This window comes from Panthera leo, chromosome B1, assembly GCF_018350215.1.
Source record: "Panthera leo isolate Ple1 chromosome B1, P.leo_Ple1_pat1.1, whole genome shotgun sequence".
Classification (NCBI taxonomy): Eukaryota; Metazoa; Chordata; class Mammalia; order Carnivora; family Felidae; genus Panthera; species Panthera leo.
The window spans coordinates 197597901-197625605 of record NC_056682.1 but is presented as its reverse complement, the minus strand read 5'-3'; the positions used below and the strand labels follow the sequence as shown (position 1 = coordinate 197625605).

Below are 27705 nucleotides of genomic sequence, written 5' to 3'. Positions count from 1 at the left end.
AAAAGTGACTCAGACGTTGCTTCCTACAAAATAAAAGTGCTTCCTAGGAAGGGCAGACTGTGGCAGGGAGCAGCAATTTCTCCAGGAATAACCGTCAACAGTTTATTTCAAAGCTCCGGAAGGAGCAAGGCGGGATTCCAACATCTTCCTGTTGGAGGCCAGAGGTCAGGGTGCGTGGACGTTGGCCAGAAGCAGGGCGAAGATGCAGGGCCGGGGCGATTATTCCACACGAAGTGGAGTTCGGGAAGACCACAGGACCCGCAGCTAGGCAAAATGCCCCCCCCCCCCCCCAACTGAAATAACAAGAGCTGAGCAGAGAGCATGCCGACCCAGAGAGGGATCACCGACGGCAGGTTCTTGCCCCGCTGCTCTTTGCTGCAATGCCGGACCTTCGTTCCTGATAAGGGAGCTTCCTGGTTCTCTATCTTCTGTGGCTCAGAAAAGCTAGCGGGCCTTTCCTCACAAAAACACATTTATGTACAAAGAGTTCATATCCATAGGGCAGAGAGTTCCAGCTCCCTCCAGAGTGGGATGGGCTTGGGAAGGGCACCGAAAATCTAGCTTGGCCACTGCCTAGACATCGCTGGTGGCAAAAGGCGCTAAATGCAGGAAAAAACCGTTAATTCTAGGTGTTGGAGAAACAGAAGGCTAGGCATTAGAGGATTTTCCCTAAAATGTAGCGGAATTGTCGCCTCCCCTTTTAACTTCCACTCCTGCATTGCTGTTCTAGCCTCTGGAGTCACACGGAGTCGATGGACAGTCCCACTGGCTTTCCCGGAAAGGTTTCTGGAGTTAGAGCTGGTTATAAATCCCAGCTCAGGCAAGAAGCAGCTGTGAGTCTGCTCCCTAACCTGTCTGAAACTCAGCTTCTCATGTAAAATTCAGGGAACAATAGGACCTAGCTCACAGGGCAGTTGTCAACATTAAACAAGAGAAAGCAGGTCGAGGCTTAGCATAGCCCTTGACAGATTTACATTTCTCAGAAGCCCACATTCAGTCACATAAAATGCTTTGTGGACGGTCTGGAAATGGGGGTATTTACAGCCTGGAAAAGGGCCCAGCTGGAATAGAGACCACTCCCATAGACCCCCTTAAAGTTGACATATTGCCCCCTCTTTAAAGCAGGGAGACTTCATCTGGAAATGTTACTTCTGGCCGTTCAACCAGGGACATTCTCCCCCATCCTGTTTAGTTTGCCTAGTCCTTTTTCAGTGTTCCATAGATCACCTCTGTTATAGGCTTAATCACGTCTCTGCAAAAAGAGTTGTTAAAGCCCTAATCCCCTGTGAATGGAAATGCAAGTTCACCCCAGTGGATGTGACCTTATTTGGAAACAGGGTCTTTGCAGACATAGTTAAAATGAAGTCATTAGGTGGGCCCTTATCTAATATGATTGGTGTCCTTAAACAAGAAGAAATTCAGAGAGGCGAATGCCCTGTGGAGACATAGAGAAGCACGGGGAGAAAGGGCCATGTGAAGACAAAGCCACATGGGAGTTCTGTTCCCACAAGGCAAAGAACACCTGGACCTGTCAGAAACCGGAAAACGCAAGGAGCTTTTCCTATAGCATTCCGAGGGAATAGGGCCCCGAGGACACCTTGATTTTACACTTCTAGCTCCCAGAACTGTGAGACAATGAATTTCTGTTGGTTACAGCAGCCCTAAGAAATGAATTCAAGCTCCCAGATATGATTACCTAACATACAGGAGGAGGCAAGACAGGTAAACAAAACCAATCATTGAGTGTAAGGGTTGGGGACGGATGCTCATTCATTTACTTACCATTCAACCAACATTTACTTAGATCAGGCTCCTTCGGGGAGCATTCGTTTTGTCGGGGTGGGGGGTGGTGATAGACCCTGCGAGGGGCAGAGTTGTGCATGTTTGAAGGAGAGAAGGAAGAACAGTGCCGATCTAGATCGTCCTGGGCACTTACAAACTGTGATCTTAGGAAGTCATTTACCAGGATTCTGCCATTGAGGACCCTGTGGCTCAGAGGAAGGTACTTGACCTGTGTGCCTCAGAAAAAGGCCAGGTCTCTAACAACCAATTTTGGAACTCCGGTCTAGTTGGGGGGGGGGGGGGGAGAGGGGGCGGCAGGCAAAGACATGAAAATCTCTCAGGCATTTCATGACTCTGCATAAACAGGAGCCCCAAGGAAGTGGCTTTTCTGTTGTTTAACATATTTCAGAGAGATCTAGTGACTTCTTTGATCCTTTGTATGCTCTCTTGTGAAAGCGGGAGAAAGACCTCTGCTCAGTCTCCAAGGTCTTACAGGACTGCTAAGATACTCAAATTCGGTGCTCCTCCCATACCTGGGGCACAGGGAGTGGAGACTGCAGAGTCCGAATCCCAATCTCATTATTTTTCTGCAAGGGCTGTGTGACCTTGGGCAAGTTGCTAGCGTCTCTGAGACGCGTTGTATCAACTCAAAAGGGGGCGGGGGAGCACCCGACGCCAGGCTCAGGTTCCAGCCACCTAGAGCCCCCTGGCGGCGCTGCGTGCTTTCCAGGCGCCACGGGCCGCACTCTCCCGCCACGGGAGCCCCCCCCCCCCTCCCCCCGCTCGCAGGAGCGCGCGGTCGGGGAGCCGGGAGCCGCGAGCCGCGCACCGGGCATGCGCGGCCGGTAGAGCCCCTCGAGGCAGCCTCGACGCCGCCCCGGCCCCGCCAGCGAGGGCCGGAGCTGTAGTACCGCCGGGGGCCGATGGCGTCGCTGCGCGGCCGGCCCTGGGGGTCCGGCGCCTGTAGAACTCTACCCGGCGCAGGCGGCTCTGTGCTCACCCGGCGGTTGGCCTGGTAACCTGGGCGTCCCAGCCCGGGGGTGGGGGTGGGGGGGGCGATCCCGCTCCTTTGGGGGAGGGGCGGGGCCTGGACTCGCCGAGCTGGCGAGATAACGGGGGACTCCGAGCCTAGTCGCGTGCGCTCTCGCGACCGGCGTTTGCAAAGTTGCCATTTACCCAAAGGCCAGATGCCTGCCTGGGGATCCCGAGGGTGGGGCCAAAGGAGTCCCTGATGATTGACAGCCTCCCACTCTTCGCATTTTCTTAGACTTGCAAGTAAATGGGAGCCGCCGCCTCTGGGCTGTGAGTCCCACCAGGGCATGTGTTCGTGACATGGCTCTTTTGTTCATCACTGACGCACCAGTCTGGGACAGGCCCGGCTTGCAGGACTGCTCAGCGTCCCTTGCCTAGACCAGGGGTAGCCAAAGCCTGATGGGGACAGCACGTCCCCAAAAAAGTTCCCCAGGGAGGTACAAAAGGGAGGACAAAAAGGGAGAGGAGCGCTAGCAACGTTCATAGCAATTGGACACAGCTTCGGCATCCCAGCTGGGGATCCTTGGAACAAGGTAGGGGAATGTGGGTGGGGTGTACTCTAATTCAAGTCGCTCATGGCTCGGGCTGCGTTCTGGCCGCTTGCAGTGGACGCCTGGGTGTTCCGGAAGGATGGGGGCGGGGCGCGGGGGAAGACCTGGTCCTTCACCGCAGATAGTTCTAGGCTGTTGGGATAGCCTTCTGTCTCACCTCCCTGCTTGCACTCTCATCCAGGTTGAGGCAGCCAGAGTGCTCCTTCCACAAAGCAAGTGGGACAGAGCCACTCCCCAGCAGAAGGGTCCTCGCAGGACTCTCCAGTGCTGTCTGACTTGACCTCCCGCAGCGTCTCTTCCTCGCCCATCCTCACTCCTGTGTTCTGCCACACTGGCGACCTCTGCAGCGCTGAGGCACCGGGTTTCTCTTGTCCCAGGACCCTTGCACATGTTCCCTCTGTCGGGGACATCGCTCATCTTTCTCCTCTCAATTCAAAAACCACCTTCTTAGGGGCCTTTCTAACCCTTTAATCTCCCATGGTCATCACCTCCCCTCGCTCTAGCGCATTCCTGTGTTTTGTTCTTTGTAACAAACTGAAATCATACTTGGGTCTTCTCATTCTCCCACAGGACAAAAGAAGTTATTGGCTGTCTTGTTCGCATTTATATTCCCAGCGCTGGAGGAGAGGGCCTGGCCCTCAATAGACACCCATGCCTGTTGAGTTTCTATCTTGGTTTGAGTCACCAGAGCAGGAAAGCAGACTTGGAATCCCCAGCTGCGCATATTGGCACTTAACTCTTTGTGTACGCTTTCATGTCTAAATGTTCTCATCTGGGAAATGATGAGGATAATAATAGTATCTGAAAATGAGATGAACAGACTTTGTGGAAGAGGCAGGGAGATTCTCAGATGGAGAGCTCTGGGTGGTTTAGCTACTGCATCAGTCAGGATGGGCTAGGTTACGCCGAAGCAATATACAACCCCCAAGTCTCGTTGGCTTAAAAAGCCATCGGTTTATTTTTTCACTTTACACTTTATGTCCACCATGGATTGCCAAGAACTTGGCTCCTTGACGTCTTTAGTTCAGAAGCCCAGGCTGACCACAGCAGCCACCAACCGATGTTTTGCCAATTGCCCAGGCAAAAAGGAGAGTTTGGCTTAATAGAGTACTCGTAAATGTCCAGCGAGAAGCTCTCAGAAGGAAAGACTCAAGTGTCATGTCTTGCTTGTAGCTAGGTGTGATCATGTCACTGGGCTCTAGTCAATGGGAAAAGTAAATAGAGCTAGAATATGTGTAACATCCAGAAGTGTTCTTTTTTTTAAAAAAAAAATATTTATTTATCTTTGAGCGAGACAGAGTGTGAGCAGGGGAGCGGCAGAGAGAGAGAGAGAGAGAGAGAGAGTGAATTCCAAGCAGGCTTCATCCTGCCAGCACAGAGCCCGATGCGGGGCTCAAACTCACAAACCGTGCGATCGTGACCTGAACCGAAATCAAGAGTCGGATGCTTAACTGACTGAGCCACCCAGGCGCCCCCAGAAAGGTTCTTAAAGAAAGGGCATGCAATTCTTTGTCCCTTCTTCATTCTGCTGGTTTGAATAAAAGGATGAAGAAACAATGCTGGAGCTGGCACAGCCCCTGTGAATCATGTAGTGAATATCACTTACTGAGGAGTAAGTAACAAGGTAGAAGAATGAAGGTGGGTCCCCGATTGTCACAGAGCCACCATACCTGCCATCTGTTGCTTCGCCCCCGGCTGAATTTCAAAAGGGAAGTAAACTGCTATTTTGGATTAACTGCCACAGAAAAAGCTTCTGTGAACCAATCCATGGTTTGGGACAGGAAAGGATGGGAAGGGGCCAAGCAGGAGCCAACATGGCATGGCAACGGAACAGTAGGTGTTGGATGATCTACCAGTTTATTTATTTATTTATTTTTTTAACGTTTATTTATTTTTGAGACAGAGGGAGACAGAGAGAGACAGAGCATGAACGGGGGAGGGGCAGAGAGAGAGGGAGACACAGAATCGGAAGCAGGCTCCAGGCTCTGAGCCATCAGCCCAGAGCCCAATGCGGGGCTCAAACTCACGGACTGTGAGATTGTGACCTGAACTGAAGTCGGACGCCCAACCGACTGAGCCACCCAGGCGCCCCTGATCTACCAGTTTAAACCAGCAGAAGCAACAACGCCGAGCGAGAAGCCTGAGGAGGAAATAGAAGTAACATTTCTCTTTCCAACCCAATCGCTTCAAAAATCTTCAGATATGAAGTGAAGGCCAGTGCGTCTCCTACTATCAGTGGGAGGCTTCCATTATTTTTATTGTAATCTCAGGGTCAAGGGTGATGTATCTTCTTTTCTGTCTTTACAGCTTTGAGAGCTCTGCGTGCAGATCGTGGTTCCTGAAGGTCAGAGGAACTCCTTCCGAATCAGGTACTCAGCTGGTGTGTCATTCACTCCCCTGAACATTTCTCCCCAGCAGGATGGCGGTCAGTATCAAGATTCCTCAAGTAATTAAAAATGACACAAAGGAAAAATTGTGTCCAATATTATAATATTATCCAATTTGGCTTTACATTTATTGGAAATAAAGACGACGTACACTGGGAATGTGTTATTTGCAGGGAAGTGCTTGCAATTACCTGTCTAGAAAATCTTTTTTTTTTTATCGTTTATAAGTAAAAATGTGAAAATTATAGACAGCCAGTCATGAAAACTGTTATTGCTGGTGCTGCAGAAGGCACTTTGCTTTGTGATCTTTATTTTGAACAGATTTTATTCTCAAACCAAAACACAATACCTGGTTTTTAGAATATACTGAATATTAACTCCTATAGGATGGAATTCTAGAAATAGAATTGCGGAGCAGAAAGATATATTAACAGAGTTTGCCAAGTTCATTTCGTAAGTGCTGAAGTAATTCCAGTGCCCATTGTTATTAACAATTTATAGGACCTCCAGCTTGGCTTTCTGTCTTCTGGCCCCCCTACTAGGACTGAGTGTAACATTCTTCTCAACTTTTTGCCACCTGTTGGGTGAAAAACATGTTAACTCCTTGTTACTTTAATTGCTACTTCCCTAATAATTGTGAAGTTGAGCTCTTTTTTTCATTTGTCCATGAACATTAGGATTTCCCCTTCTATAAAATGGCTGCTTTTATTCTTTGACTATTTTTCAATTGGACTATTTGTTCTTATATTATCAATTTATGGGAGTTCATTGAAGTACCATGTCTAGGAATCTTTTATCCGACATATGTGCTTCAAAGATTTTTCGTAATCTGTGCTTTCTGATGTTGCTTATTGTCTTTTCTTGTCATGGTTTAAATATTTACATAGTCAAATGTTTCATTTCCTTTTGTTGTTGTTGTTGTTGTTTTTTGATTGTCCCGGCTTGCTTAAGACATCCCCCAAACACACACACCACTGTCACAAATGCCAAGAACATACACATATTGTCATAGATTTTCTTCTAAGTAGTTATTCAATGCTTTTTAAAGATTTAATTTTCATGGAATTATTTCTTTATGTACGTATGTATTATTTTTTATGTAGCTACCTTTTCCTCCCTGTTTGACAGGCAGCTTTGGATGGAACAATCTGTGTTTAAATAAACCTCCCTTTCTCCACTGACTTGTCATGGCACCTTTGCCGCACCTTAAGTTTCCTATTTGTGAATTTCTAGTATGTTTCAGTTACAGTGGCTTTATGTTAAAAAAAAAACCAAATCTGACAAGGCAACATTGCCTCCTCACCCCTTCCCCATTAGGTATTATTTTTCAATAGAGGGTTCTTAGGTATTTTTTGACATTTATCCTCTACATGAAATGCAAGGGATTTTTGATGGTTGTCGTTTGTTGTTGTTCTGTTTTTTTGTCTTTTGTTTTCTTTTTTTGTACCTTTTATGCTGGTCCTAAGGGGTACAGAATTGGACCGATTTGATCAAGTATCCTGTTCAATGACGGGAGCATCAAACCCCGCATGTTCATGGTGGCTGGCCTTTCCCAGCACTCCCAGAAAGTGACCGTTGGGACGCGTTTGTTGCAGGGTTCCAGGCCAAGGGCACTGCTGGAGCAGGGGGAGGGTGCAGGGTGCCATGCAGCTGAGGTCAAAGGGTACATTTTACCCTGGAGGGTGCCTCCTAATTCACACAAAAGCCCCGTCTTAGCAGCGGCAGCCCCGGGCCAGAACTGCCTGAGAACGGTGGGTCCACCCTCCTTGAAGCTGCATCAGCCGGAGTCTGCCCGCTGCTCTTTTAGCCCTCAGGGAATGGCTTGGGTTCAGCTTCCGGCCGCCTGTGGGCTCACTCCCTGGATTGAATCCCAGCTCCGACTTTCCGAGCTCCTGGTGAACTGGATCTCCTCACTTTCACAGTAGGTGACCACTGCTCCATTCTATGCTGCGTCTCAGCCTAGGACACACTGTCTGTCACTTGCTTGAGTTGTTACGGTGGCCTCCTAACTGCTTTCCTTGCTTCTGCCTTCACGCGTCTGCAGTTGGTTCTCAGCTCAGCAGCCAGAGCAAGCCATTCATTCATTCATTCATTCATTCATTCATTCATTCATTCATGCCTGAGAGAGGGAGACAAAGAGAGTCCCAAGCAGGCTCCAGCCTCAGCGCAGAGCCTGACATGGGGCTCGATCTCATGAACCACAAGACCGTGACGTGAACCGAAACCAAGAGTCGGACGCTTAACTGACTGAGCCACCCAGGTGTCCCAATCACACATCTTTCTAATTTACTAACTGCCACCCTTGAAAACTGGGAAAAACCCTGAAAGTTTACTGTTTTTTAAAGTTGATTTATTTATTTTGAGGGGGTGGGGGAAAAGTAGAAGGAGGGCAAGAGAGGATGTTAAGCAAGCTCCATGCTGAGCATGGGCTCAATCTCACGAACCACGAGATCAAGACCTGAGCCAAAATCAAGAGTAGAGTTCTCAACTGACTGAGCCACCCAGGTGCCTCTAGAGCGATCCTTTTAAACTGAAGCGTTGGGTTGTATCTGAATCTCACCGGAGCCCTTGCACCCGATCCAGAGCCAGAGTCCATCTCCTCAAGGGCAACAAAGTTCCTTCTGATCAGCTCCTGTCACCTCTCTGACCTCACTCCTTTTGCTCTGCCTCTCAACTAGTTAGTTGTTCATTCATTCATCAAATATCTGTCGAGTGCCTACTTATATCTGTATGTGCCAGGCACTGCTACAGACACTTGGGACACTTCAGTGGACAAACACGCGTGTGAGAGAGAGGAAGGACTAGTCTCTTGGCTGTGCCATGAACTTGCTACCACGTGGTGGCCTCAGGCCTGAACACTGGCTGTTCCTCTGCCTGGACTGCCCTTGCCCAGAAATCCACATGTCTTATGTTTTCACCTGCTTCATGTTTCTCTTCACACGTCAGCTGCTAGCAAGGCCTTCCCTGACTGTCCTATCTACAATCTCTAACTGTCCGGCACTTAATATCTCCCCCCAGCTATTCACTTCTCCATGACTCTTAATTTCCTCTAATAGACTTTGTATTTTATAATATCTAGACATTTAATTTATGTCTGTTGTATTTCCCCCACCATTACCCAAATAGGGTGAGATGGATGGCTTATTCCCTGTCATGCGAGTGCCTTGAACACTGCCTGGCACAGAATGGGACTCTGGAAATATTTTCTGGATAAAGGAAAGGATGCACGAAAAGGAAGAACCTTGAGAAGGTTATTGACCTTTTTGTGCTTCCTTTCCATTTTCTAAAAATTAAGGAGTGTAATGGTCACTAACTGACAGTCTTGTTAAAAAGGTTTAATGAGGGGTGCCTGGGTGACTCAGTCGGTTAAGCGTCCGACTTCAGCTCACGTCATGATCTCGTGATCTGTGAGTTCGAGCCCCGCGTCGGGCTCTGTGCTGACAGCTCGGAGCCTGGAGCCTGCTTTGGATTCTGTGTCTCCCTCTCTCTGTGCCTCCCCCACTCATGCTCTGTCTCTCTCACTCTCAAAAATGAATAAATGTTAAAAAAAAAAAGTTAAAAAAAAGGTTTAATGAAACAGTACCTCTAGGGGTCCCAGGCTGCCTCAGTCGGTGGGGCATGCGATTCTTGGATCTTGGGGCTGTGAGTTTGAGCCCCACATTGGGTGTAGAGATTACTTAAAAATAAAATCTTTTTAAAAACATTTTTTTAATGTTTATTTATTTTTGAGAGAGAGAGAGAGAGAGAGACAGACAGAGCATGGGTGGGGGAGGGGCAGAGAGAGAGGAAGACACAGAATCCAAAGCAGGCTCCAGGCTCTAGGCTGCCGGCACAGAGCCCGATGCGGGGCTCGAACCCACAGATCGCGAACTCATGATCTGAGCCAAAGTCAGACACCCAACCGACTGAGCCACCACCCAGGCGCCCCAAAAATAAAATCTTTAAAAAAACATCCAGTACATCTAAAAGTGCTTAAAACAGTACTTGGCACATATTAGAGTTCTCGAAATGTAGTTTATTACTGTTGTTTTTGCTTCCCAGTCCCTTATATCCACATCATGTACGTTCTTGTGCACAGACAGTTCAGGATTCATACTTTTTATCTCTTATAGTACCTGTGAACACTGCATGGTATGGTTTTATGTGCTTTCAAAATTTACTGCAACAGCACTGTCAACAATAGCCAATTATGGAAAGAGCCCCCATGTCCATTGACTGACAAATGGATAAAGAAGATGTGGTATGTATATACAATGGAATATTAGTTGGCAATCAAAAAGAATGAAATCTTGCCATTTGCAACAACATGGACGGAACTAGAATGTATTATGCTAAGAGAAATAAGTCAGAGAAAGATAACTATCCTATGATTTCACATATAGGTGGAATTTTACGAAACAAAACAGATGAAACATAGGGAAAGGGAAGCAAAAATAAGATAAAAACAGAGAGGGAGGCAAACCGTAAGAGACTCTTAAATACAGAGAACAAACTGAGGGTTGCTGGAGGGGAGGTGGGTGGGAGAGTGGGCTGGATGGGTGACGGGCATTAAGGAGGGCGCTTGTAGGGATGAGCACCGGGTGTTACATGTGAGTGATGAATCACGAAATTCTCCTGAAACCATTCTTTCACCGTATGTTAACTAACGTGGATTTAAATAAAAAATAAATAAGATCAAGTCCTCCCCATCACTCCCCGCAACATTGACTGCGATAGTATTAGGCATTTGGTTTTGAGACTCTTTTATGTTGCAATATATAATCTAGTTCTTTCCTCTTAATGGCTATGTAGGTTTCTGCCAAGGGAACTTAGCGTTTCACCAATATAGACAGTATTAAAGGGTCTTTTGTGTAGGTCTTTTTGTGCACATCTCATCCCAAATGTGCAAGAGTTTCTCAAGGAGGCATCCAAAAAGTGGAAATGCTGGTTTTGCCTGCTGTGCTCCATGTGCCCTCTCCCATCCATTCTCCATCCTTCCTTGGCTGCTCTGTCCGGGGATGCTGTTCCCTGGAGACGGCCCCATCCACCGCCTTCCCATTGGGTCTGGCCAGTGGAGGCTCTGGCAGGAGATTAGAGGGCAGAAAGGAAGGGTCCGGGTACTTTTTCATGACCTCTTTCTTTGTGCCCGTGCTTCATGTCTGGCCGTAGGTCTGTCCTTCCCTCTGGGCATCTCCCCCTCCCCTGTTCCGGCTGTGCCGGAGCCCCAGCACCTCTGTTGTCTCTCCTGGTCCAAAGAGGCCTAAGCAAGGTTGACGGGTTCCCACCGTTGCAGGTTTCTGGGTACCTCACCATCCATTGTTTCCTTCACCTTGCCTGTTCCTGCCTAAGGAGTCACCTCAGAAAGCGTCCTTCATTTGAACATTTGGGATAAATTACTTTGTACGGGCACCACGTGGACACATTGGCTTCATGGGACGTGCTTTAAAATCTAATTTTTACTTTAACACACACACCCTCCCTCTCTAGTTTTGTAAAGTCAATAGCACTAAAAAGTTTATGATGGAGAGCAGGAGTCACTTTCCTTCTTTCTCATCTCCTTTCTCTATTTTGGCTCTCCAGAGGCCACCATATTCAACTGTTTTTATCTCTCTGATGACTGATGATGTAGAGCATCTTTTCATATGTTTATTGGCCACTTATGTTTCTTTTTAAAAATTTAATTAATATATTTATTAATGTGTTAACTTTTGGATTAATGGAATGACATTTTAACTCCAAACTCATCTGGCCTGAAAGACACAGAAAGTTGTCTTTGCACTGCTGACTCTGAAACAGTGTCTTATGCCATCATTTCAGGGACAAAGATTGGTTAGCTCCAACACCGGCCGGTGCCCATAGCCCGGACAGGGGAAAGCCTGCTGACCTCCAAATCACACTTTCACAGGCCCCACGTGAGTGTGCCGACTTCTGGCAAAGGCACGGACTTAAGCTACAATCCTGATAACTCTTTAAGGGGGGGCAGATCACCAAGTTAAGCGGTTTCCATTTTCCAGACACTAGCTCAGCCCCCAGCTCTAAGAAAAAGGAAGCACAGGGATCCCTTTCCCCTGCAGGCAAGGAGAGGGAGGCCCAGAGTTCTGGGTTCTGTATGAAGTCAGGGTATCTGCTGGCCCACTGTTGTGGCCGTGTGCACCTGGGAGAGAAAGTGATACACAGTTGGAGCCCTTAGAAGGTTTCATTTGGTGCCTTTACCAGGACTTTGAGATAAAACTGAATACTTGATACTCCACTGCAAAGATGGTTTCAACTTTCAAAAAGAGTCAATGTCCCTCTGAAGAAGCAGAAGAGTGAATGGTTTTTTCAAGTTTCCTGATTCAAAGCCATTTCCCCTTTAAGAAATTCAGGACTCACAAACACTGGCCAAAGGGCACAGTCATATATGGCAACATGATTGTCGTATTTCTTGTAAAGTTCAATATCTGTAAATGATCACCTAAAACTTGCTGGGGTGAGAAATTAACAAAAATCACAATTGCAGAGCGCCTGAATTTTACATCTTTCATCTTCCCTTTCCCTTTGTTGTAAATAAAACTTTGAAGGGGAAACATTATTTTCATTTTGTTAGATTTGTTCCCTTCTTTTTCTTTCACATCATTGAAACTCCCAACCAAAAGATGAAATAAGGAAAATCAACCTTAAAGCTGAACCTACTGATTCTACCTACCTTTTAATTTTCTCCTTAAAATGCTTCAGATGAACAATTTTTCACTTCTCAGAAAAGAGAAAATTGATATCCTGGGCAAACCTTAATGCAAATGAACGTTAAAAGTACCCTAGGGGGCACCTGGGTGGCTCAGTTGGTTAAGCGTCCGACTTTGGCTCAGGCCGTGATCTCACGGGTCGTGAGTTCGAGCCTGGCGTTGGGCTCTGTACTGATGGCTCAGGGCCTGGAGCCTGCTTTGGATTCTATGTCTCCCTGTCTCTCTGCCCCTCCCCTGTTCACACTCTGTCTCTTCTTTCTCTCTCTCAAAAATAAATAAACATTAAAAATTAAAAAAATACCATCAAATCCACTTTTTTTTTACACTTATATATATTATTTTGTGAAATGTTTCTTCAAGTCTTTTGTAATTGATCTGTGGTTCTTTATGTTTTCTAGATCTGAACTATATTATCAAATGTACATACAATGTTTTCTGTCAACCTGGGGCTTGCCTCTTACCTTCTTAATTGTCTCTTTTGAAGAACAGAAAGTTTAAATTTTGATGCAATCCAATTTCTTAAGTTTTTCCTTGATGATTGTTTGCTTTTGGTGGCATAACAAATTGTCCACCCAAGGTGGAAAGTGTACTCTTGCTTACTTCTAGCGGTTTTATAGTGTTAGAATTTGCATTTATATCTAAGACCTATTTCTGAATTTTTGTTTTGTTTTATTTGGTGTGAAATTGAGTTCATTTTTTTTGTCCACATGGATATCTAGTTTTTCCAGCACCATTTATGGAAAACACTATCCTTTCTCCACGGAATAACTTTGATGTTTTTGCCAAAAATCAATTGACGATACCTGTGTAAAACTATGGATTCTGGACTCAGTTCATTGATGTATTTTTTCGTCTTCATGTTAATACAAACTTTGGTCTTCACTTTTCAAGATTATTCTGGGCAGACTTACCTCCTTCGCAATTCCATGTAAATTTTATAATCACCTCTTCAATTTCTACACAATTCTGCTAGGATTTTTATTTTTTTTATTTTTTAATTTTTTTAAATGTTTTTATTTATTTTTGAGACAGAGAGAGACAGAGCGTGAGCAGGGGAGGGGCAGAGAGAGGGAGACACAGACTCCAAAGCAGGCTCCAGGCTCTGAGCTGCCAGCACAGAGCCCGACGCGGGGCTCAAACTCACAGACTGTGAGATCATGACCTGAGCTGAAGTCGGACGCCCAACTGACTGAGCCACCCAGGCGTCCCGGATTTTTAGATAAATATGGAGAGAAGTGACATGTTAACCATATAGAGTCTTTCATTCAGATCATGAATTTGGAACCTCTCTCCATTTATTAAGACCTCCTTAACTTTTCTCAGCAATGATTTCAGCTTTTGGTTGAAAGATACTGTACATTTTTCATCTAGTGTATTCCTAACTATATTTATGATATTCAAAATGGAATTAAAAATTATTTTCCAATTGGTGGTTTCTAAGAGACAGAAATATTATTTTTTGTATATTAACTTTCTATCCTTTGACTTTACTAAACTTACTATGCTCATAGTTTATTTCATAGGTTTCTTAGGATTTTTTTTACATACACAGTCATGTCATCTTTGAATAAAGACAGTCTTACCTCCTCTTTTCTTGTATGTATGCCTTCTGTTTGTTATTTTTCTTGCCTTATTGCGCTAGCTAGAATCTCTAGCATAATGATGAGTCGAAGTGGTGAGAGCAAACATCTTTGCCTATTCCTGATTTTAGGGTGAACATTTTTGAGATAAAACGGGGATCAGATTATCAAAGCAGACTCACACAATTCAGAGATGTTAGAGCAGTCCAGTGACACGGATGAGGCAGGAACAGGTTCAGAACCGCTGACAAAGCAGAGCTCTTCAAGTCCTTTCTTGTGACATCTGATATGCCCTTGTGCCTTTTTAAATGCTGAATGCAGGTCACATAATTTACACACAAGTGAACCATTTAAGTCTTGATACCATCTCTGTTTTATACTCCAACAGTACCTAACATTTTCCAGGGAACAATGCTGCATAAATGCATAGGCTCCAGGTTTGTTTATTATAAGCAAGCCTGTCCACAGGTAGGGATTCTCCTTCCAGAAAATACCATTAGCTTCTTTGCCCAGAGGTTTATCATTTCATGTTTATAAGGAAATTGAATCAGATCACCTGTCTTCTATCTTTTCCACGGGCTTCTCCCAGATACCAAGGATGTAAGAATGAATTAAAGATGCTATTTCATCTTTTCCTTTTCAATATTCAATTTTTCACCATTAAGTGTCATGTTAGCTGAAGGTTTTTGTAGATTCCCTTAAATCAGACTGAGTAAATTTTCTTCTATGCCTAGTTTGCTATAAGTTTTATTATAAGTTAATAAAGAAATTTTAAGTTTATTTATTTATTTTGAGAGAGAGAGAGAACACAAGTGGGGTAGGGACAGAGAGAGAGGGAGAAAGAGAATCCCAAGCAGACTCTGCTGACATTAAGCTTGATCTCATGAACAGTGAGATCATGACCTGAGCTGAAATCAAGAGTTGGACACTTAACCAACTGAGCCACCCAGGCGCCCCAGTAGTAAATTATTTTCTAATGCTTTCTCTACATTTACTGGGATGATCAAATCATTTTCCTCACTTTGTTTGTTAATGTGGAAAATTACATTGATTTTCAAATGTTAAACCAACATGGTGTTCCTAGGATAAGTCCTACTTTATTATATGTATTGCCGGATATACACACACAGACGCACACATTTTGTCAATTGCTTTTTTACATTTAAGAACGATTTGTGGTAAAAGTTGGGCCCCTGGGTGGCTCAATCAGTTAAGGGTCTGACTCTTGGTTTCGGCTCAGGTCGTGATCTCACAGTTTTGTAAGTTTGAACCCCACATCGGGCTCTGCACTGGCAGTATGGAGCCTGCTTGGGATTCTCTCTCCCCGACCCCCGTTCTCTCTGCCCCTCCCCTGCTTGTGCTGGCTCTGTTTCTCTCAAAGTAAATAAATACAATTTAAAAAATTGTGGTAAAAGCATATCACGTAAAATTTAGTCTTAACCAGTTTCAAGTATACAGAGCACTAGTGTTAACTATTTCTACATCTTTGTGCAACAGATCTCTAGAACTTTTTCATTTTGCAAGACTGAAACTCTATACTCATTAAACATCAACTCTCCATTTCCTCCTCCCCCTCAGCCCTTGGTAACCACATTCTACTTTCTGTTTCTATGAGTTTGACTACTTCAGGTACCTCATACAAGTGGAATCTTGTGCGGTATTTGTGTTTTTTATGCCTGGTTTGTTTAACTTAATGTCCTTGAGGTTCATCCATGTTGTACAATACGACATGATTTTCTTCCTTTTGAAAGCTCAGTAATATTCCATTGTATGGATATACCACATTGTCTTTATTCATTCATCTGTTGATGGACATTTAGGTTGCTTCCACCTCTTAACTATTTTGAATAACACTGCAGTGAGTGTGTGTGTGCATATGTCTCTGAGATACTGTTTTTCAGTTCTTTTGGATATAGACCAAGAAGTGGGATTGCTGATCATATGGTAATTATGTTTTTAATATTCTGGGGGAAACTCTACACTGTTTTTCACAGCAGCGGAACCATTTTATGTTCCCACAAACAGAAGGGCACAGGGTTCCAATTTCTCCATAACCTCTCTAGCACTAGTCATTTTCTGTTGTTTGTTTATTTATTTATTTTTTTTAATAAGCATACTGACAAGTGTGAGGTTTTAATTTGAATCCCTCTAATGATTAGTGATATTGAACATCTTTCCATGTATATCTATTTGGAGAATGGAGAATGTATATCTTTGGAGAAACATCGGTTCAAGCCCTTTACCCACTTAAAAAATTCTTTTTTAATGTTTATTTTTGAGAGAGAGAGAGAGAGAGAGAGAGAGAGAGACAGGGTGTGAGCAGGGGAGGTGCAGAGAGAGAGAGAGAGAGAGAGAGAGAGAGAGACAGATCTGAAGCAGGCTCCAGGCTCCGAGCTGTCAGCAGAGCTTGATGTGGGGCTCGAACCCACGAACCATAAGATCATGTCCCAAGCTGAGCTCAGACACTTAACTGACTGAGCCACCAGGGAGCCCCTACTCATTTTTTAATCATGTTATTTGTTTGTTGTTGTTGTTGTTTTGAGTTGTAGGAGTCCTTTGTATAATCTGGATACTTATGCCTTCTCAGATATATGTTGTTTGCAAATATTTTTCCCCTTCCATCGGTTGCCTATTTGCTCTGTTGATTCTTCCTTGGCTGCACAGAAGTTTTTGAGTTTGATGTAGTCGCATCTGTTAATTTTTGTTTTTGTTGCCTGTGCTTTTGGTGTCAACTTCAAGAAATAATTGTCAAGTGCAATGTCCTGAAGGCTTTCCCCTACAGTTTCTTATGGGAGGTGTATCATTTTAGATCTTTTGTTTAGGTCTGTAATCCATTTTGAGTTCATTTTTGTACGTGGTCTAAGGTAGGACCCAACTTCATCCTTTTGCACATGGATATCTGGTTTTCCAAACACCATTTGTTGAACAAAGTGTCCTTTGCCCAATGTGTAGTTTGGGCACTCTTGTTGAAGATCATTTGGCCATATATTCAAGGCTTTATTTTGGGCTCTCTATCTGTTCTGCTGGTGTATAGATATGTCTTTGTGGCAGTGCTCACACCGTCTTAATTACTGTTGCTCTGTAGCATGTTTTGAAAGCATAAAGTGTGAAGCTTCCAACTTTTTCTTTTTCAAGATTTCTTCGACTGTTCTGGATCCCTTGAGATTCCATATGAATTTTAGGATGGGTTTTCTTTTATTTCTGCAAAAAATGGCATTGGATAGGGATTACATTGAATCTGTAGATGGCTTTGGGTGGTATGGACATCTGAACAACATCAAGTCTTCGAATCCACGAACACAGGGTATCTTTCCATTTATTTGTATCTCCTTTCATTTCTTTTTGCAATATCTTGGTTTTTTTTAAATGTTTATTTATTTTGAGAGAGAGAGAGAGAGAGAGGGAGAGGGAGAAAGAGAGAGAGAGAGAATGTGTGTGTGTGCATGAACTAGGGAAGGGCAGAGAGAGAGTGAGAGAGAGAGAATTCCAAGCAGTCTCCGCACTGTTAGCGCAGAGCCCAGTGAGGGGCTCGGACTCACAAACTGTGAGATCATGACCTGAGCTGAAATCAAGAATCGGACCCTCAAACAACTGAGCCACCCAGGTGCCCCAATATTTTGTCATTTTTGACGTACAAGCCTGTCACCTCCCTGGTTAGGTTTTTTTGTAAGTATTTTATTCTTTTTGCTACTATCATGAGTGGGATTGTTTTTAAATTTCCTTTTCAAATGTTTCATTGTTAGTATATAGAAATATATATAACTGACCTTTGAATGTTGATTTTGTACCTTTCAGCTTTTGCTAAATGAGTTTTAATAGGTTTTTTCCTTGCGTGTGAAATCTTTAGGGTTTTTTTTTTTTTTCATATTAGATCATGTCATCAGAGAGCAGAGATTAAATATACTTCTTCCTTTCTAGTTTGGGTGATGCTCTGTCTAGGACTTCCAATACTCTGTTGAACAGTAGTGGCCAGAGTTGGCATCCTTGCCTTGTTTCTCCTCTTAGAGGAAAAGCTTTCAGTCTCTTACAGTTGAGTGTGATGTCTGCTGTGGGCTTGTCATCTGTTAAGGCAGTTTTCCTCCTATATCCAGTGTGTTGTGCTTTTTAAAAAATTCTTTTTATTATGAAAGAGTGTTTTTTTTTTTATTTTATTTTTTTAAATTTTTTTTTCAACGTTTTTTATTTATTTTTGGGACAGAGAGAGACAGAGCATGAACGAGGGAGGGGCAGAGAGAGAGGGAGACACAGAATCGGAAACAGGCTCCAGGCTCCGAGCCATCAGCCCAGAGCCCGACGCGGGGCTCGAACTCACGGACCGCGAGATCGTGACCTGGCTCGAACTCACGGACCGCGAGATCGTGACCTGGCTGAAGTCGGACGCCCAACCGACTGCGCCACCCAGGCGCCCCCTGAAAGAGTGTTGAATTTCATCGAGAGCTGCTTCTGCATCTGTTGAGAAGATCACGTGGGTTTTGCCTTTTGTTCTGTTAATGTGTGTTACATTTACCGATTTCCGTTTGTTGAACAGTGCTTGCGTTCCAAGTAGAAATCCCACTTCCTTATGGTATATAATCTCTTAATGTGCTGTTTTGTGAAGTTTGTTAGTATTTTGTTTAGGATTTTTGCATCAATATTCATCATGCATATCGGTCTTTAGTTTTCTTTTATTTTTGTGTCTTTGTCTGGCTTTGATATAAGAGTAATTCTGGCCTCAGAGAGAAGTGTGGAAATGTGCCCAGCTCTTCAGTTCTTTGGAGGAGTTTGAGGAAGATTAGGGTTAGTTATTCTTGAAATGTTTGGTAAAATTCTCCAGTGAAGACATCTGGTCCTGGGCTTTTCTTTGTTGAGTGTTTTTTATTTTGTTAATAAAACTTTATTTTAAGGATATGTATGGCAGCTTGAAGAACAAGGGTGTTAGTAGCACAACCACACGTATGGTAATTGGAAAATTGTTCAAGATACTTCAGTAGGTCCAGTCACCTCAGAGTTCCTGCAAAGACCCTGCAACAGCAGCCTTAGCAGTCTGCTTCTGACCACCTCCTCCCAAGCAAGAGTCTCTGGTTTTCCACATTGCATTGTCACCCAGAAATAGGAGCTTCAGCTCCTGAATCAATTATGTTTGATTTTTTCAAACAATGTTTGAGCTGAAGCTGGACGCTCAACCGACTGAGCCACCCAGATGCCCCACGTAGCTTTAGTAATTTTTGCTCACTTAATCAGTTTCTGAGAGATGTGTGTCAAAATTTCCAACTATCATTGTGGTTTTGCTGATTTTTTTTTTTTTTCCTTTTAGCGTTCTCGGTTTTGGCTTCTGAATATTTATCTCAACAGCGTTCTGTTCATATTTCATGGATTCAGTGTTTTATCTCTCTGGTCATATTCACTATTCTCTTTGTAGTTTTCTTCAGCATCCCACAGTGTATTTTTCCCTTGGGTTCCCCCACCCCCACCCCCCCGACCCTTTTTCTGGTTTGTAGGTTTTGTTTAATGTCTTTCACATTAGAAGGTCTCCTCCAAGGTCTTGACTGTATTTAAGAGCGAGGCACAAAACGCTAGCTGGAACTTGTTTGTGCCTGGGTGTGCACTGTAGCACGGTGGGGTGGGGATCTCCTCTTTGCTGGGGACCAGCACCGGCTCGTATATGTAGCGAATTACTCTGCTCCCTCGGTCTAGGGCTGTCATTCTGTCTGCTTCTCCTGGGAACCAAGGGCTTAAAAGGGTTGTAGTTATAAACATTGGGAATGAAACTTTAACTTAGACCCTGTGTTTCAGGACAGCACACGCCTCCCATTTTCAGCAGGATCCTCTGTGCCTCCTTCTAAATATTTTCTGGAGGTATGCTCTGGATTGGATGGCCACCAGGGTGAGAGGGTCTGGCTGAGGAAGCTGCTGATTTCCCAGGGGAGGGGTGTTGGTCATAACGGATTCTCCTAATGGCCATCAGTGAATCCCCTTTGCACCCCAGACCCTTTACCAGCATTTAAGGGTAACTAGTGACTCCAATTTCTAAGTCTTTCCAGATTTTTATAATGGGGACCTGCTTGATTTTTGTTTTTTTTTTTGTGTGTGTGGAATTTCCTCCTAGCAGGCTTACATTTTAGCTTTCTCTATTTTGTTAACTCAGTTACTATTTGTCCTTATAGTTTCCCTCACCCCCAATTTTGTTGATGTCCCTCTTCTGCCATAGTTTCCTCCATTCCCTTTATCCCATGTTCTCGACTTTTCATTTTCTCTGTTGTCATTATAATGGGGTTTCCAGAGAGAAAGGTTAAGTTCATATTTAGTCACATTTTTTTATTTTTAAAAAAAATTTTTTTTTTTTTACGTTTATTTACTTTTGAGACAGAGAGAGACAGAGCATGAACGGGGGAGGGTCACAGAGAGAGGGAGACACAGAATCTGAAACAGGCTCCAGGCTCTGAGCTGTCAGCATGGAGCCCGATGCGGGGCTCGAACTCATGGACTGTGAGATCATGACCTGAGCCGAAGTCAGTCGCCCAACCGACTGAGCCACCCAGGCGCCCCCATATTTAGTCACATTTTAATTGGAATTCTTACTGCAGTGGGTCATACCTTTTATATTTTACTATTTTTAAATTGCTTTCCATGGCACTGTACTGATTCATGTTCCAACCGGTAGTTGAGAAATTTTACTTTAGAGCATCACCAGCTTTTGATATTATGTGAAGTCTTTAATTTTGACCAATCTGATGGGTGGAGAGGGCTATATAATTATTTATATTTATTTATTAAAATGTTTATTAATTTTGAGAGAGAGAGAGAGAGTACAACCGGGGGAGAGTCAGAGAGAGAGAGAGAGAGAGAGAGAGAGACAGAGAGACAGAGAGACAGAGAATCCCCAGCAGGCCCCACGCTGTCAGCACAGAGCCTGATGCAGGGCTCAGTCCCACGAATGGTGAGATCGTGACCCGAGCCAAAATCAAGAGCCTGATGCTCGACTGACTGAGCCACCCAGGCGTCCCTGTAATTGTGATTTTAACTGATGTTTCTCCAGCTCCTGTTTTGGAAGTAGCTGTCGGATGGCCATGAAGCCTGGGCGTGCCAGGGGAGGCTCCTGCGTAACTGCCCTTGGCTTCAACAAGCCCCTCAGTGAGCACAGAGGAATGGTCTAGCTTTCATTTGCCTAGTTTGCTCTGTCCGTGTGCAGACAGGAAGCCCACTGGCCATTCTCATGGAGGTTGCCCACTCTTTAAGCCTCTGGCCTCTCTTTAAGCATTCTGGCTAAGATCTCCCTCGTGTGGGTCACCGTCCAGCTATGCAGTTGGGGACCAGGGGAGCCAGGTTTCCATCACCAGCTCTGCTCCATTAGGTTTCACATCATTTATCCTTAAAGATAGCTCCATTCCATGATGGCGTCTCTCGAGATCTGTGTCACTTCCATCACTGTCCAGTTAGGATGGCAGGTCTGGGCGTCTTCCAGGCCTAAGAGTTTTCATTTTGTGTGTGCATGGTTTGTTTATATTCTTTGCTCATACTTCGGTTGAGTTGTTTAAATGCCTTGTGACTCTGACTTTTTGCCAACCTTTTAAGCTTTGGTGTAATGAATCTATCAATCTTTCCCTTTATGCCTCATGTTCCCATGTGGTTTAGGAACTCTTTTCCTATCCCCAAATCATAAAATTTTACTAGAAGAAAATATAGTACTTGATTTAAAGTTTTCTTTTCACTTTTAGCCATTGATCCATGGAAGTAGGATCCATTTGAAGTAGGTACATAGTTGTATTTTTTTTTTTTTTTTTCCTGTATGGTGAACACATTTCCCCAGAACCACTTAATAGATCATCTGTCCTTTCCCCACCGGGATGCTGATTCTGTTGTGTTCTTGTACCCATTAGCTAGGTAGTCATTGTTTAACAGTTGCCAAGAATGGCCTGGAATAGGGGTGCCTGGGTGGCTCAGTCGGTTAAGCGTCTGACTTTGGCTCAGGTCATGATCTCATCGCTTGTGAGTTCGAGTCCCGCGTTGGGCTCTGTGCTGACAGCTCAGACCCAGAGGCTGCTTCAGATTCTGTGTCTTGCTCTCTCTCTGCCCCTCCCCCACTCACACTGTGTGTGTGTGTGTGTGTGTGTGTGTGTGTGTGTGTGTGTGTGTGTTTCTCTCTCTCAAAAATAAATAAACATTAAAAAAAAAAAAAGCATGGCCTAGAATAGAGCCCTAAAGAGAGGAGTGTTCAGAAATAGACAAAGTATTTGTACCTCTAAAGCTTGGGTTCTAGGGCTATCCTTCAACTCTTTGCTTGAACGTCTCCCCTCGGTAGGTCTCCCTGCACCCACCCCATGTGTCCAGTGCAATGTGTCTACGAATACAGTGGTGGCACAGGGGAGAGAATTAGCAAATCTATTATTCTCTGTTGCACGATTTTAATGACGTGTGTGTCTTGCTTGCCAGACCCTTAGCCCACAGGGATTAGGTATTTTTCATCTTTAGTCCCCAGATTTAGTGTGGGCTAATGCTCATATGTCAAAAATTGTTTTAGAAATTTTGGCATAGGTTTATCCTAACTATGACTTCAAAAGGGCTTTAAGGCTGCTAGGGCATGGCATGCAATGAACAAAATTAAACTATATTTTGAATCTTTTCTCTAACCCTCAGTTACTGATATACTATGACATTTAATTACGTGTTTGCTTTCATTTATTTTAGAGTAGCTATAAATCATGAATGTTCAAAGGAAAGTAAGCGTGCTTAGCTAGGACAAATATTAGGATACAAAAACGGATGTGCAAATATAATGCTAATCAGATACAATACAGACCATCTTATAAAAATGTGTTTATGTGTGTACACATGACAATGGGCTAAACTTCCCCATGGGGTAAAATGTGATTCTTCTGTGTCATCAGCACAGAAGACTTAACCAATTTCAGCTCTGATGTAGTTACTCAAACACACTCACAAGCCACACCCCCACATCCTCTCCCACAGGCATATACCCATGTGGGGGAATTTTCCATTGAGTAACATTGGAAAAATTTAAAATCTTCTGGTTCAAAACTTTTAAAAACCATCTCAAGTAAGCTTCATCAACATATCTAACGTTGGCCTCACTGACAAACACTCAGTGATAAGTATTAAAATGGAAATACAGTAAAGTAGATTATCTTATTTATTGGGTTCTTACTCGTCTGTTTCTGCCCTTTAATTCACCACTAGAATCGCAACGTTCTCAAGAGTACTTAGCAATAAATGCATATGCACTATAGAAACAAGTGCTTACAGCGAGGTATTATTAAAGATGAGTGAGATAGAAATTGATCCAGAATGATAGTTATTCAGTCAAAGAAGTGTCTTGAATGCATAGATGCTATAATCAGATGAAGCTAAGATTTCCCTCCTCTATTGGGCCTAGGAATCGTGACACTTTTCAATTGCAAATGAAATACTAGTTGAAGAGAGATGAACCCCCTTGGGAATTTGGGCCAGCCACACCCAAATCATTGAACTTTGAATACAGATCCAATAGGCAGCTGGACACCGAATAGCACTGTGTATGAAGACGTTGGTTCAGCCATAACTTTGTCACTGTAAGATTTGGGCCAAGGAGATACAGTGTCCTCAATTATACGATGGGTTGTTAAGAATACCTGTCCTGCCTTCTTTACAAAACTGCTGTAAGAACAAAATACAATTAAAATTTATATATCCTTACTATTCAGTAATCTGTGACAAGCAATACATCCGTATCACCGTTAACGCCGAGAACCAGAGTCACTGTGGCAGGCGTGGTGGCGAGCCACTTGGCTCGCTCTTGAAACAAGAACTTGCTGATCAGTGAGTTGTCCAAGAGCCTCCTGCTGCAGCGCCTTCTGGATCTCCCATGGTAGCTGAAGGTTGTGTTTTTCCTGGGCAGCCTCTGGCAATGACTTACATGGTGTTGCACTAGGACCTAGCCATTTCTGCCCCACATGGGACTGTCTCCACTATGGGCACTACTTGCTCTGGATCGTACCGGTGGACTGGCCAGCACTCTGCCAGGGCTGCGTTTCGGTTGGATGGCTTTCCTACTCATGTCTCCCTCCTTCCCTCTCCCTTCTCATAGAGATCAGACCACATCACAGCCCGAAGGCTCTCCCTGCCTCGTCCTGTTCTTTCTCCCTTTTATCTTTCTCAGGCATTACCTCCGATAAATGTTTGCACGTCTAACTCCTGTCTTGGCATCTGAGTTCCAGAAGACCCAACTAACATCAAACCCTAATCATCTAAAAAGCAACCCTGCCAATATTTTGTATTTTTCTTTCCAGAGATTTCCCTATGTATAAGCATTGTGGGATTTTTATTTTAAGATGGCTAATTTCTTTTTCTTTTTTTTAAATGTTTATCTATTTTTGAGAGGGACAGAGAGAGAGACAGAGCACGAGCAGGGGAGGGGCAGAGAGAGAGGGAGACACAGAATCCGAAGCAGGCTCCAGGCTCTGAGCTATAAATCAGAGTTCTCCACCGTCTCCCCATAGCTTTATAGAAGGAGGGTCTGATTCTTCCTGCACAAGAGCTGTGGCCTCTGCACAGCCTGTTTCCACGCCGGCCTGGAGGTCCAGCTGAGCGTGAGCAACAACCACACTGCCTTCAGTTCTGAGCAGTCTGCTCCTGAAGTAGCCAAGCCCCGGGCTAGACACTCTTGCTTCTTGGTTCACGTGCTATCCTGTGCGGGCGCACTCGAAGGTAGGCTCAGTTGAGTATCAAGAGCCCTAACTGACAAGGAGCTTCTTCATCAAATGCTCCTGCCCTGACTCAGAGGCATTACTTCCCATTGACCTTGGGAAAGCAGAGAGCCTGCGCTCTCTTGTCCGGTTGGTTGGGTGGATGGTCGGGGCCCCTTTAAGGGCACTCCTTGACTGCTATTTCAGATGAGATGATCCGGAGCATGGTTTTGTGTTGTTTCCATTGTTATCTCTCCCCTTCTAATTCTATTTTTGACTTGACTTCTGTGTTAGAGCTACCACTGCATAAATATTCCATAAATTTCACGTACAGGCTTTGAAAACATTTGAAGTCATTATGTGTATTCATTTCACCCAGAGCTCTCTCTTTTAACTTACTTCACTAAAGAGTTTAGCTATTTATACATTTTCATGTGGGTAAATCTGTATTTTCAGACTGTTTCTCTCTCCTTAATTTAGCTTTTCAACTTGATGGTTCAATTCTACAGGGAATGTACCTGGGAAGGTGTGCTTGGAAGGAGCCAGGCGAAATGGATAAAAACGTGGGCTCTCTTCCTACACGGAGTGAGATCAGTAACCTTTCTGAGCCTCTTTTCCTCATCTGTATTGTAAAATGGGAATCAAATAAGATCCTCTTAGCCTTAGGAGGTGGCAAGATCAGGAGGCGTGCAATCTTCCTTCAGGGTCACACTTATCTGAGGACGGTTCTCTTCCTTTGAAGGGAAGTCCACCATGGGAAGTAAAAAGAAATTTTTCTGAACTTTCACTCAGACTTCAGCTTACTCCCTGACTACGAATCTGCGAATTCCATTTGTCTCCAAGCCACTCGACACAGAGTCCTGGAGCCTGGGCCATGGCCATTTCACACCAGAGCATTTCTGCTTTCCTCCAGAAAGAGCATTTCTGATTTCATCCAGGTGATATTCACAAGCAGTCTCCTTTTCTACTACAGTCGTCCGGACACTTGAATTTCCAGGATCACAAATACAATAGAGCTTACGTTCACCAATATCTTTAGCCTGAGGAATCTCAAAAATCTAAAGTCACAAGTCCTACCACTCCAGAAATAAAGGCAGGGGCAGGTCCTATAAAGAGCATAAACTTGGGAGTCTCACATAGATGTGTCCTGTGCGAATTGCAAATATTTCAGCAAACCTTCTTGTCACCTTTATTTCTCATCTGTAACATAGGCACGAGGACCACATTTACAGTTTTCTCTTTAGATGATACGCTTTTAAAAGCCAGTTTTTATTTTTTTGCTTCTTATAGATAGTTCTTCTGTGGCTTGAACTTTCAAAACCGAGATTGAGTTTCCAGTTTCCATGGTAAAAGGTTTTTCTTTTTCTCCGAGGTCAAAGAAGTGATCCCTCGAAGCCACAGAACGTCATCTTTTGAAATCATTGGAAAATGGGTGGAGGCATCGGATCCCCTGAACCGGAGAGAACACAGAGCCCAGGCTACCACGGCGAGAAGCATCTGCTGAAGGGGAGCGGCTGTGTTAGGTAGCATTGCACCCTGTGGATCCCAGTTCTATCTTTCCCGTCAATTAGTACGATGGGAAAATACTTGTAGTGTTCGATCATGTCTTCCACCGAATTAAACTTCTGAAACACAGAAAAGAAAGTTAATGAAAATGTAAATATCTTTTGTGTCTGTGGGTTAAAGCACAGAATTAGATGCTTCATTTTAGTTAGAGAAGAAGTTAATTCAATTTATATATATATATATAATATATTATATATATCTATATTATATCTATATTATATATAGATTATATATATCTATATAATATCTATATAATATATATAATATATCTATATTATATATATAATATATTATATATATATCTATATTATATATAGATTATATATAGATTATATATATCTATATTATATATAGATATATATATAATATATATATATATTTTGAATTGTGAAGGTGTGTCATAAAGTGTTTTTTTTTTTTTTTTTTTTTTTTTTTTTTTTTTTTTTAAAGAATGGGGAGAGCCAGCTCTAGAAGGAAGAGAGATAAAAATGTTAAAGTAACAAGGGAGAGCAGGGTGCTTGGGGAGACCAAAAGTGAGCGGGTCAGGGCTTGACCTTCACTTCGTAAATTGGTCAGAAGGCCTCAGTGAGCTTCCCTCCTGGAAACCCCTCTGTTCCAAGGAGTCCTGGGGTAATCAGAAGGAATAGAGCTGGCCTCAGGGTGCTGGTAGCTGTTAGCCAATGTCCCTTCCTTCCCAGGGCTTCTTGTGAAACACCGAGGTGATAGCAGACCTTCACATGTTGATGTTTCTGGAGGTACACGGGTAAAGGGCTGTGGACAGTGAGATTATTTCTTTTTCCTTTTCCTTTTTTTAAAAGTTTATGTATTTCAGAGAGGGAGAGAGCAAGCACGAGTGGAGGAGGGGCAGAGAGAGAGGGGGACAGAGGATCTGAGGCAGACTCAGAGCTATCAGCACAGAGCCCAATGTGGGGCTCCAACTCACGAACCACGAGATCATGACCTGAGCCCGGATCAAGAGTCCGACTCTGAACCGACTGAGCCATCTAGGTGGCCCGAGATTATTTCAAGCTTAGGGAATCAGGATGTGCTTTGCTGAAGATGTAGACTTGAAACGGGCTATACCTTCTGGGTGATTCTACATAAAGGGGCAAGAGGTTTAAGGATTCTAAACGCACAGGAAGAAGCATGAACGAAGACAGACGTTGAGGACAAGGGGGCACGGACAGTGATGCTGCTGAACTGAGTTTGGGTGTGTTCTCAAAGGGAATACTGGAGGACGAGTGGGAAGAGCTTGCTCAGTCTGCCTTGCACACCTTAAGACCACGCGTGCCCTCGATCCTCCTTGGCCACAACCCTGTAAGGTGAGCAGGGCAGGAGGAACGGCCTTCATGCAGAGCTAAGGAAACCGCAGCTTCGAGACGTGGCCTGACCTGCTTGGAGGTCACACAGCTAGGGGGCCAGGACCAGGAATGGAACCTGGTTTTTCT

The 27705-nt window shown here is 44.0% G+C and overlaps 1 protein-coding gene and 1 long non-coding RNA gene across 3 annotated transcripts in view; one reads left to right on the top strand and one right to left on the bottom strand.

The window, feature by feature from the left end:
• The first annotated feature begins 58 nt into the window (after positions 1-58).
• Positions 59-26299, top strand: LOC122218619. Of its 2 annotated transcripts, XR_006202034.1 has the most exons (4): positions 2722-2797; positions 3050-3347; positions 5673-5734; positions 26064-26299. It is a non-coding gene; the product is annotated as an uncharacterized LOC122218619 (long non-coding RNA). The 2 variants fall into 2 exon arrangements; XR_006202033.1 differs by lacking the exons at positions 2722-2797; positions 3050-3347 and adding an exon at positions 59-1722.
• Positions 26170-27705, bottom strand: part of CLNK (cytokine dependent hematopoietic cell linker) — a 162576-nt gene continuing 161040 nt past the window's right edge. The window contains exon 19 of the mRNA XM_042936891.1: positions 26170-26316. Within this exon, the coding sequence (XP_042792825.1) occupies positions 26170-26316 (147 nt within the window). The remainder of the gene's footprint in view (positions 26317-27705) is intronic.